This window comes from Rhipicephalus sanguineus, chromosome 10, assembly GCF_013339695.2.
Source record: "Rhipicephalus sanguineus isolate Rsan-2018 chromosome 10, BIME_Rsan_1.4, whole genome shotgun sequence".
Taxonomy (NCBI): domain Eukaryota; kingdom Metazoa; phylum Arthropoda; class Arachnida; order Ixodida; family Ixodidae; genus Rhipicephalus; species Rhipicephalus sanguineus.
In genome coordinates, this window is record NC_051185.1 from 140,228,913 (window position 1) to 140,241,254 (window position 12,342).

The 12,342-nt window shown below is 46.6% G+C and overlaps 1 protein-coding gene across 1 annotated transcript in view; it reads left to right on the forward strand.

The window, feature by feature from the left end:
* The window catches only part of LOC119372492 (DDB1- and CUL4-associated factor 1), a gene marked incomplete in the record, with an annotated part of 95,328 nt that overhangs the window by 35,595 nt on the left and 47,391 nt on the right, over positions 1-12,342 (forward strand). Inside the window, 3 exon segments of the mRNA XM_049419762.1 lie at positions 4,123-4,515; positions 10,262-10,364; positions 11,294-11,413. Coding sequence (XP_049275719.1) covers positions 4,123-4,515; positions 10,262-10,364; positions 11,294-11,413 — 616 coding nt within the window.

Below are 12,342 nucleotides of genomic sequence, written 5' to 3' on the forward strand. Positions count from 1 at the left end.
TCTGCTCGAAATGAACATAACAGAAAACAAATTTGCACTATATTTCTGGCCTGAGATTTCATTCAGTTTATGCAAAAAACATAGCACAAATGCCTTCAGGGTAAAGAGATATTTAATTACAATTTAATTGGGATTGATTACTATGGCACGCATAAATTAACGTGTTACGACATCGCTTTTGTTGTCATATTATATCAAGTGCCTTGACATAACGTATCGATTTGACACATTTACAGACAGTTCATCATGGGTGGTGTCAGAAAGGGTTAATTCGTGACGATAATCGACTCGCTGTGCACTATTTGCTGAATAAGGCCACCGTGCAACGGCACTTCTGGGTGCCATTATGAGAATGGGACTGCAACCTATTCCAGGTGCGAGATGTTTCTGCTCTATACACTGAAACCTCATTATAACAGTCACATCTGACACAAAAGTAACTAATATATCTGAAAATTCGTTATAAATCTAGATTCATAACTGTGTCTATGACAAGGCTATTCATCTGCTTTGTTATAACCAGTAATTCATTATGTTTGTGTCTGTTGTGTCAAGATTTGAGTGTAATCGAATGTTTGCTCTCGCCACACACGATTGGTCAAGGCTCAGGTAAGCATCGTGAACAGGGGATGTACACGTGAGGCTGTACCGATTGCGTGCAGTGAGGATGAATGTTCTATTATACAATGCGTACAAGATCTAACCCTTGGAATGCTGTGCAGCAGTTGCACAGTAACATGGGTGATGGGGGTGTGGTCACTGTAGCAACAGTCTGGCATGGCCAGCAGCCTCTTCACCAGTGATCACAGGCTCAGGCATTGAAATTGTCACTAAGCCTTGCCGGTTTACTTCGTAGCTGTAGCTGACAGTACCTCAGAGCTGAATGCGGATACTCGCAAGTCACGATATTCTGTGACCGTTGTTGTTGCTTGAACTTCTCCTCCCAATAACTTCACAAAAGGAGAAAATATGTGCTGACCTTTGTGGCAGCACTGGCTACGACACCAGTATGGCCGATCGAGATCAGCGTTCGCTGCAGCTGCACTTTGCTTATGTGAAAACTGTCGTTGCTGCTAAAACGTTTAAAAGTGGACATTGCTTTTTCCTCAAATGTGTAATTTTTGCGTCTCCTAATTACATCAGGATATCGTGTCTCCTAATTACATCAGGGTGTTTCTGCCTCGAATAGAAGCTGTACCGATGTTTTTATTGCCAGTGATAGGGATGAGCTCTCTCTGACACCTTAGAGCCTTGTGGTTGTGAGTTGGCCTGTCGGTAGAAAGGTGGGCAATTGTACGGATCAACTGTGGTTGCTTGTCACACACCACGTGTCAGTTCAACCAGCTTGAAATGTGGTGTGTGTATTTGTACGTGCTTCCCGAGTGAGAAACTACTGCTCATTTAACTTGCTTGTGCTGCGTATCGCTGCATAAGATAACGTTGCTGGGAGACACTACCATGGTCGATCAGGCTGATGGGGCAATGAGCGTGGCACTGTTCCAGGAGCCACGGCAAAATTACACTGTGGGACCCCGATTATACGTCCTCCGGTTTTGCGACGACCCGCATTTTACCACAAATGGGTTCGGTCCCAGCAAAACCCCATAGAAATAATGTAATATGACACAATTTTACGCCTACCCTGCATTGTACGACAACTCTCCGATACCGTCCAAGAAAAATATCACTTTTTTTTACTCGAATGTAACGCCGACCAAATATTGGTGGTCGCAAAGTAAAGACTTATGTGCCCCTAGGTTGACGATTAGTTAAAAGAATAGAGTGAGACAGGTACAGTATGCCTTCATAGAATGGAAAATGTATTCTCGTGGCAGTTCATGTGCTTCTGTGATCCAATTTTCGTGGCTGTAACTTCTGGATACACCTCGATCACATTCATATCCAGGGCCGTTACCTAGACCAGCTCTATCCACCCAGAGTAGCTTAATCTACAGTAAAACCTCGTTAATTAAAAGTCACTGGGACTGTGAAGAATCTTCTAATTAAGCGGGTTTTCGAATTAACGAAGCATACAAAAAGCTGGATGTAAGGAACTTTGAATTACTGAAAGTAATCACAGGTGGTCGTTTGCTATGCCTGCTAGTCTTCGACTCCAAGGGTTATGTTATCCAGCAATACTCGGGTCCAATTTTGCCGCAAACCTGGGGAAACGGTGGGCCTCACTGCTGCCGGCGCAAGAAAAAAAAAACACGGTCTCGTGGTCAGCTGAAATGCGCGCCTGCTGAAAAGACTTGCTTCACTGCAACACAGTGGTGACACACGGCCAGCATGTCACTTGCTTCTCGCAGCGTCAGCGCGTCACGACGTCACCATTCGCCCATTCTTTCTAACAGAATAAAGAATTTAATAACGGCCAGGGCGACGGAATTCACGATGTGTTCTGGCTGAAAAACATGATCTCTGAAAATTACGAACAGAGTTTTCCAAGTGGGCGTTGCAGAACTCCGCCAGCAGTGCAAGTGCATAAATTGCCGGAGTGACCACCAATCGGAGGTTTGCATGCATCACGAATTCCGTCCGACTGTCCTTTATTATTATTTATTTTTGCAGAAAGAATGGTTAAATCACGACGCACTGATGTTGCAAGAAGCATGCAACATGCTGCCCACATGTCACCGCTGTGTTGCAGTGAAGCACATCTTCTTTCCGCAGGCACACATTTTAGCTGACCACAAGCCCGCTTTTCTTTTTTTACTTTTTTTCTTGCGCTGGCAGCAGCGAGGCTGGGATGCTTCACTTGTCACTCATTAGTATCGCTACACTGCATTGCTTTGTGGTTCCTAAGGGCTGGTCGTCTCCGCGGATTTGCGGCGAAATCGGGATCAGGAATTGGCACATGGCACCCAGAGTTTTCGAATGAACTGGGCTTGTGCTGGCCGCCACTTCAAATTATCCACTACATTGCAAAATACGGGACTGCAGAAATCCTTCGAATTAAGTGGGATTTCGAAATAACAGAGTTCGAATAATGAGGTTTTATTGTAGTTGGAAAGCTCGTCTTTGATATCTGGATATCAAGTTTTTGGCCCATGGAAACTTTTCCTGGTTGACATACAGCTGAATACCTCGCTTTGTTTGCTGTACTCTGTTACAGGCCTCGAGCACGCAAAAAGGACGCGACGCAGCTACGCTCAGCTTACACAATAATTTTCCCTTGACGCGAACATTCATAACAGCGGCGCATCACCAAGTTGCACTTCACAAGGGAATAAATATGAGAAGCACAGCTCACTCGCACACAAAAGCATCCGACGCAAACTCGCAACAAAATGCGCTCCATCGCCATTATGTGATGGCAATGACGCTGTATCTGACTCTTCTGACAAGAGGCTGTTGCCAGCGCAGTTTCGGTTTCGTTTTTATGTGCAGGCAATTTTTGGACTCTATTTATCGGAAAGATGCACGTCGGATTCGATTTGTTTTTTTAATTTGAGAATAAAGATTTGCCCACAACTCCAGTTAAATGCTTAGCTGCCATTTTCAAAAATAATTTATTCTACCTTCTTTGGAGAAGTGCAGCGTCGTGCCGTGGGCTTATTCAGGCGGCCTGTATCTGTTTTTTGGGCAAGACTGAGTGACACTGCTCATATTCTTAGTTTTTTGATTATACGACAGTTTTCTGTGGTCCTCTCAAAGTTGTATGATCAGAGCTCCACTGTATTTGTTTGCTCGGAATCGATATAACTGATAACAAATGGCTTATGTATTTCGAGCTTGATAGTTGATTATTTTTGTAGAATAATAGAACATGACTGACTTAGTGTTTGTTTACACACCAGTTATTATTAGGTACTGAAAAATGCACACATCAGCATATTACCACATGTTCTTTCATGCAATAGAATTGAAAGAGCATTGAAATAAAGTTGTGTGAATTAAAAAAAAAAACTCAAATTTGGGCGAGTTTAACGCTTGTCTAATCATCTTGTTCCCTCTCGTGTCCTTGTCTTTCGCGCTTCTGGTTCAGTTATGTAAATTTGAAACATTTACAGACAGTCCATCATAATTCCATCTAAAAGGGATATCTTCTGCAACATTTCCTGCTGTGCGTGAAACTGAGTGTGGTGACGCCTTTCTTTGTTTGCATTTGTACACACACAGGAGCCTGGAGCCGTGGTCGTCATCTGGCACCAACACTGTCACGGCATCATCGACAGCAGCGTCTGCAGTGGTGTCGACGGTGGTCGGCCACCGGTGCCGGGCGGCACGCTTCACGGGCGAGGCGGTGTCGGAGAACATGTGGACGCTGCTGGAGCTCCTTCCTGCACGTGCGCGCTGGTTGCCTGTTGAAGAACTGGTGCGGCTGGGTGGGGTGTCGCTGCTTCTGCAGACGGTGGCGCTCGCATACGACTGGAACCACTCGGGCAAAGCGGACACTGTGCGCGCTGCCCTCGACGTTCTCGCTGTCTGCTCGGTGGTGCCGCGAGCGCAGATTGCTCTGTGCCAAAACGTGGCCCTGCCCTCGGGCCAGGTCCGCTCGGCTGCCGGCATGAGGTGAGTAAATGTGGCTTCTCTTGATCTCCTCCACACTCGGCGACAGCTTAACTTGGCAGTTGAATGAAGGATAGAGAGGCGGGGCTTCCGCACATTCGTGCTGCTCCGCAAGTAGTACAGCAGCTTGCGGCTAATTTCGGTTTTGCTCGCTCGAATTGTTAACATGTCTAAAAAAAACATACACACGAAAAATGTGAATGGGAGAGACAATTTGATTGGTCAGCGTACGTTTTAGTGTCATAGGGAACCCAAGCTCAAGTTTGCGGCGCGACAACAGCGCCGTGCCAGCCGCGCTGCGGCTCTGTCGGAAAGCTCTGAACCTTAGCGTGGCCGACTCAGCCCCTTTCACGGTAGCGGTAGCGCACGTGCGCACGCGTTCTACTCTCGGTGCGGGTAACTGGGGGGCCGTCAGCTGGGTACGTTGAACCGAGAGGCTTGCTGTGCGAAGCTGCGCATTTCAGCAATGGCAGAAGCGACCCCGCGGAAGCGCAAGCGTGGTGCAAAGTATTGCGGTTTAGCGGCCAGCCACAACAGTGCAGACAACACCAAGGCACACGATTCACCTGTTAAACTGTATCGTTTCCCGGGCGTGTCGTACGAGAAATAAAGGCGGCAAGCGTGGATAGCTGACAGCGCTGTCTCGCCTTCTATTTTGGCTGTCTGAGTTCATCGCTTTCGTTCGTTCCGACTACCTGAATCGGTAAGTAACGCGGCGCATGCACGCAGCGACTACATTAAAGGACCCCTGACACCAAAATTGAAACCTCGAGATGTTTTTGTTGTTTGACTTTCCTGTATACGGGGACACATCCGACTGATTATTAATGACGAACGTTGCCTTTAAGATATCTTAATTTGGTTTTAAAAGTAAGCGTGAGTGCTCATTTGAGTTGGCTGCACCTCGCGACATCCTGGTATGACGTAGATGGAGGCCCCGTGTGACGTGGAGTTCCACGAGTACCCGGCGAGGCCTATTGTTCCGCACCCCTCTCGCTTTGTTATCGGGCTGCTCTCAAGGTAGTTTTCGTGAGGGGACACGCGCTTAACAGGTTTAACCCATACTATGGTACCATACCCATACCGAGGCACCCACATACTTTCAATCTCTACCGCGCGTGGGGCCCCGATTTGAAAACCGCGCTTTCAACGTCACCACAGCTTGAGTGCACGTGGTCTCTGACGCTCCCCCGCATGGGGCGCTAGTTTCTTGTGGTTTTTAGGCGGGCGTTTTGAAATGACGCTAAAATGGTCACAATTAACTACGCTAGAATTAGTTATACGATACGCTAGAGCATTTACGATTTAACTTAGGGATTACCAGACACAAAGCTACAAATTACAGTAAAAAAGTCACCAGCAAAAATTTTGCTGTCAGGGGCCCTTTAATGATTACTCGCTGTCTTCTCGTATTGTTAAAGTCCAGTTACGGTTGTAGGTGAAGCAACTTTGTGTTTTGATTCCTCGTGTTCGTGAGACCTACCAGTCGTTGTTGAACGTTCACATTCACGTTATACTGTTAGCATTGCGCGGTTGGTTGAATTCAACTGAACTCGGCACATTGTCAGAAGTTCGGCGCCTGCAATTCACTCGTCGGGAAGGCTGCTTTATCACGCCGGAACGGACGTCCGTGCATTTTCAGCATGCTTTGACATCGTTCTGCAGGTTTGCTTTGTTTTTGTCACTTTATTAGTGTGATATATATTTAAACCGCTAAATACAACTGGCACTTAATACATGCTTTGCAATTGCAACCTTGAAGTAACCTTCTGTCACCTTCTGACTTTGTGCGATTTTGTAGCCGCATTCGCGCAGCAGGTTTTATACGCCTGTCAAGTCGATATCATAAAAAGAGACTGCAAGCATGACGCGAGAGCCGAAAAAACGAGGCGAGCAGTTCATCTTGCTTCACAGTGGTTAAAGCTGAGCTAGCTGCCTCGCGTCTTAATCGGCGGGTGATTCTCCAGCGGCACGGAAGACTTGACTCTAACCTTCTCAGGAAGCAGTGCCATGGCCGTATAATCTTTTTTTCGCACGCCGCAAACGTTTGTTCACGAAAGTACACGGCTGCTACTGTAAGCATGCCATATCAAAACAACAATCATATGATTCGTAGTCCACGCCGAAGGACATCGATAGCGTGTACGGCTTCATTTCGGAATGCATGTGGACCATTATTCATCTTAACATGACAGAATGAGACTTACCTCGAGGTATGCGTCCTACACAGTGTAATCGCGACTTGGGAAATGCATTTCGCTTTGAGTTGCACGTCGTTGTTATCGATCGTCTGCTCTTCACCGTTAACGTGATTGACGAGCCTTTTTCATATTATCAAGTTCGCTTTTCGGAAGTGCCAGTCAAGCTTGAAAATCCTTTTGAAGCCGCACTGCAAGCGGTACATTGTGAGGCGGCGCAAGTGCACCGCGAGAGCTCTGCACGTGCAAAGCGAGCGGCAACGTGGTGGAGAGAAGGGAAAACACGCGCTGCTAACACCCCAGTTTCTCTTTTTCTGCCAGAGATGGCGCTGCCTGTCAAGAGCAGCAGCGCCGCTAGGCGTTGCTTGGGAAGCCTATATTACGAGTGTATTTTTTTTTAGAACTAAACAGCGTGTTTGTGGCTGCACACTGACTGTCTACGTCAAGGAAGCCATGTTTACTTTGCAGACGGGTGTGCTGAAAGGTGGGGCTGTTTCAGAAATGGAAAAAAAAAGGAAGGTATCCTTGCAAAGTGAACAGTAACTGTATTTCACCTACGACTGCCACGCAACTGTTTGAGTCTCATAATAAATAATGCAGTATTTATTTCAACAAGGCAAATGAGAAAATTAACAATAAACATAAGTACCGTATTTGCACGAATATAATGCAAATTTTTTTCCTATAATTTGCGAGTTAGAAAGGCGCCTCACATTATATTCGGGTTCGTGACACAACTATAGCGTGAACTTTTTCCAACCTTTTTTTCTTTAAAAATCTTTGTCCTTGGAACGTGCGTCGCACATTCCAGGAACTTGGCGGGTTCTTCGTGCCAAATAGCACATTTTATTCCGACCTGTGCTTCCAGTGATCGCGCATGGGAAGGCACTGTGGTGCCGACGCCTGCCCAGCGTCTCAGAGCACCACTGTTCAGTACAGAAACACGTGTGCATTGCAGTCGACGCATGCACCGCTAGGGTAGGGTCTGCTGCTGCCATCGCATTGTGCCGCTAGCGCCAGGGGGGCCACAGTGGCAACACACGAATAACAATCATTTCGTAATAACTACGCTACCCTACACCTTGCGTTTGCTCCTTGTTGTGTTTTGTTTGTACTGTGTTTGTGCTTGCTTCCGCATTACCTGTTATAATGAACAGGCGTACAGTCGACGTCCGATTTCCCGGACGCCCGAAATTCCGGACATGCCTGATTTCCCGGACTCATCTGTGGCACCGTCAAGTTCCCCATAGAGTCAGTGTATTAAAAAGTCCGAAATTCCGGACGCTTATAGCGTTCGCCATCCGATTTCCCGGACTTTTTACTGCTAACCGCCGACCCAAAGTCACCACCGACGCCGCCATTTTAGTTGTTTTCATATCCTCGAACCCACCATACTCGCATCGCAGGTGTGGCCAGCAGCACCGCCGCACCGCGCCGCGGCTGCCGTAACCTCGAAACCGCATGTGTCAATCCGTTGCCAGCCATAGCTTAGCCAAGCCAAACCTCACTGTGTTCGTTCATGTGTTGTTTTGTCAGCTGTGCCAGCTCTGCGGTCGTGTCTGCGGTTGATCGTTTGCTGCTGCGCGCTACCTTCTGTGATCACATTTCCCGACCTTCAGCATCCACCGAGTTCCTAGCTGTTTCGTGCTGCGCTTTTCGTCGAGCGGATTCGCCGTTTACAGCAATGGCACCGACTGCTCCTTCGTCTTCGTCCGCGCCTTCGAAGCGCACAAAGCCACCTCGTAGGCTCACGATGACGAACTGCCATCCGCGGACGTTGCCTTCGACGATCTGCGCGCTGGCGGCGTGTTGATTCCAGCCGAGATAACCCTTGAGGGCTTCGCCGACGCTGACAAAGACCTCGAGCTATGTGCGGAGTTGACCGATGACGAAATCATTCATCAAGTTACGGAGGATTCCGATGACTCCGACACCGAGAACGAAGAGCCAGCTCCTACACAGCCAACGAACACGGAGTTGACACGAGCACTGATGACACTGTCATTGGTGTACAGCGGCAACATGACGTTGACTGAAATTGAGGCAGACATAATCGCGAGCAAGCGGACCGTGCAAAAGAAAATAAGCGACTTCTTTGCGCCCAAGTGCTGACCTATGAGGTAGTGCCGGCCACGTCGTATTTTTTTTTTTTATATATAAACGGCTCTTTTCAGAGCCACCTAATGAATGCATTGGCTGAATTGCTATGGGAATCTTGTACTCCGGCTGTGACCCTCTCCGTCAGCGAAAAATACCTACCAAAAATGTGCGTTTTCACGTGCATTTGTTTTTCCGGACTGCCCGATTTTCCGGACGTTTTCGCGCTCCCTTGAGGGTCCGGGAAATCGGACGTCGACTGTAATCGGTATACCGCCCCATTTAAGAAGCGGGCGATCCTGCTGGCTGAAGAGAGAGGCTATTCAAGTGCAGCACGGCATCTCGTGCGGCATCAAGTATGGCACAGCCTCTTTTGCCCTTGTCGTTCACGCTGCTGGATTTAACTAAGGAAAACCAACAAGCCCAAGCCACCCTTGTAAACCATTGAGAATGTTACCGAAGCAGTGTTTAGAGGCTTGAAAAAAGAAATGACAATGTGCAAGCATAACTTTGCATAAGGGAGAAGGTCTTTTCAAGCGAAGCTTGTCATGACATAGATTTTGGCGGCGGTGTCGTGCGTGAAAAACCGGGTGCTGGTGAGCGTATTGAAATGTGGCCCTCGAAGGTGTGGCAGTCACACATGTATTTGTATGCCGTTTTCCAATTATTTATGCTTTCTCAATCATGGGCTTTTCAGTGATCAGCCATTTCTGATATGGCGATCTGATCTTTTACGAAGGTTATCGAAGTGACTTGTCATTTCACGTTGGCACATTTAATTGTTGGCTGGATATGACCACATGATCGTCGTTGTTGCCTGTGGCAACTGAAGTGTGGCGCTGCTGAGCACATAGGTGAAGGTCCTATTCCCCGCATGGAGGAAGGAAAAAGTTAGAAGGAGGGAGCATTGCGCAATGCGATAGAAAGAAAGAAAAGTTCTGTGTCAGGCACACACACGCCAAGCTTCGCTTGCCTCCATTTTCCCAGTAAAGCAAGGGCTTCGAAATTTTTGAATTATTTTTCACTTCCACACACGTGTTACAGCACATAAAGAGGGCTCACCTTGTGAACATGTCAAGCAGTTCATTTTTCTTCATGATAATTCGCAATGAGTGCATTGCCAAAAGTATCTTCAATGTGCTGCTGCCTGGTGACACGCAGTTTCATAATTTGTTTTAAAAAGTAATGAAAGCTACTGTTACTTATCGTTCTGAAACTTTGTAACGATGCACACGAGGTTGTGGACGGGAACGCGTTAGGTTTAGAAATTAATAGGCATAAGATGCAGCTCGCACAGGACAGTTTGGTTTGGAGATCCATTTGGAGAGGCCTTCATTTTGGCAGTGAATAAAATAGGCTTGTGATGATGACACATTCAATATTTGATTCGTATTTGAAAACTCCAATATTCGCAATCCTTTGGTGGTGATACATTGCAACCACTGCTTTTCCAGCGTCATTCTGGCTGCAGCCGATGGGGAGATCGTGGCTGACCCTGACGTCCAGAGGTCGGCCCTCAACGTTGTGATCAACTGCGTCTGTGGACCGATGTCGAGGGTGAGGAAATTAGTGGTTTTCATTGTTGTGCGTTTTCGTAACTCTTTTGGCGGCAGTAATGTCATGCCGTCAGTAGGCACTGTTGTGTAAGGATGCAACAAAATGGGTGTTTTGGTATGTAGGTTTAGAGGCTTTCAGTTGTGCATGTGTGCATAGTGAAGTGTTCAGCTGAATATGCATGTTCGAAATGGGCCGCCCATTTCGAACATGCATAACCAATTCCAACTTGCCCAGGCATTAATTCTTCTGCATTCAGCTGAAACCAAGCCCAAGTTATGTTGTGTAGTGGTTAAAATACCATATGCTTGATCTAAATACCGGATATTTTTCACAGAGAGTTCATCCATACAGTTGAAAACCATTTACCAAACTGCAGTTCATGAAGGCCAGTGGACAATTTTAATAGTTTGTCCACAAACTACTTAACTATTGCAGTTTGCCTTGTTACCAGTGGCATAAACATGAGCAACTGAATTGGTGGCACAGAGCTCGACCAGAAAAACACTGAACTAACTCACAGCGATGGAGCGTATTTTATTCACTGCTTGTGTAAACTTATGGCAGTGGTGTTTTCAAGTCTTTGTTGGCAAGAAATACTTGTTAGTCGCAACGAAAACTTGCCCAGCTTAGACGATGCATCTCAAAATGACAGTTATTGTTCGATAACCTGGCCACAGTTTCCATTGCATATGCCATAATACCGGGTACACTAAAGCACTCTAATGTGCAAAGTCGTTTTATTTCTGCCAGCGGAATGTGGAGTTTTGAATTAGCAGCATACTTACCCAAACTTATTCAGTGTTTCTTTTTAATGGCAGTAAACTAATCAATCTGGTACTGTCGACTATAGTATCTCGATTAGGCGCAGTCAACAACATTAAGATGCTTTAGTTTTAATTAATGTATGCTTCTCTTTCCCGTGACAACAGTTGGGAGGCAGCATCGGCCGAGTTGTGTCGGGCAGCGTGCGAAAGCGGGCAGCGATCAAGAGCGGTGAGGACCTGCTGAGCAAGATGTGGAACTGCGTACGGGCCAACAACGGCATCATGGTACGAGCTTGCCCTCTTTCTCTCATGGAAGGTGGCACCAGACGTATAATTAGCATGCTTTCTGGCAATCGTCTCGAGACGTCCACTGACACCACGAAGCTTTACGGCGAAAATTCTAGTAGTGCTAGTACTTTTGGGGGCTAACGACATGATACCAGCAAGGTCTAGCTGTTGTGCTGGTGGCTTTGGCTGTGTACGATCTTTACCGTACGAACCCCATGCCCCCTGAAATTCACTGGATTCTATCTGCCCCTTAACGAGTGTTGATTAGAGTGCCCTGGATTAAGAATAATTGTTGGGGTTTTGCGTTCCAAAACCACGATATGATTGTGAGAGATGCCACTGTGGAGGGCTCTGGTAATTTTGACCGCATGGGGTTCTTTAACATGCACCTAAGTCTAAGCAAATGGGCCTCTAGTATTTTGCCTCCAACGAAATATGACCGCTACGGCCAGGATTCGATCCAGCGACCTTTGCGTCAGCATCCAAGCACCATAACCACAAGACCACTGTGGCGATTACCCTGTATTAGTACCAGCAAGCGTAATAGCATGTAGGCTTAGCCAAATGTTTACTGGTGTTTTAATTAGAGCTGTGCGAATAGCAAAATTTTGGGTGCGAAGCGAATTCGAATAATAAAGATTGAGTGCGAATCGAATCGAGTAATTTTGAATAATTTTCGAATATTTCTCAAACATTTTTCGAATAATTCGAAGTGAAATTACAGAAAAGGTTGCAGAGAATCCCTAAGTATGATCTTGTGAGATCGCAACATGAAAGTGTTTCTTTTCGCTAGGTTGATGAAGCGCTGGTGGGGTCATACTTCATAGTTGTCTTTCTTATCAAGAGTGAGGCAATGTAGAGGCCGAATTGTATTTATGTACATGATTTGGTGCAACCAAAGTGTTGCCGACAACACTTTACACGTG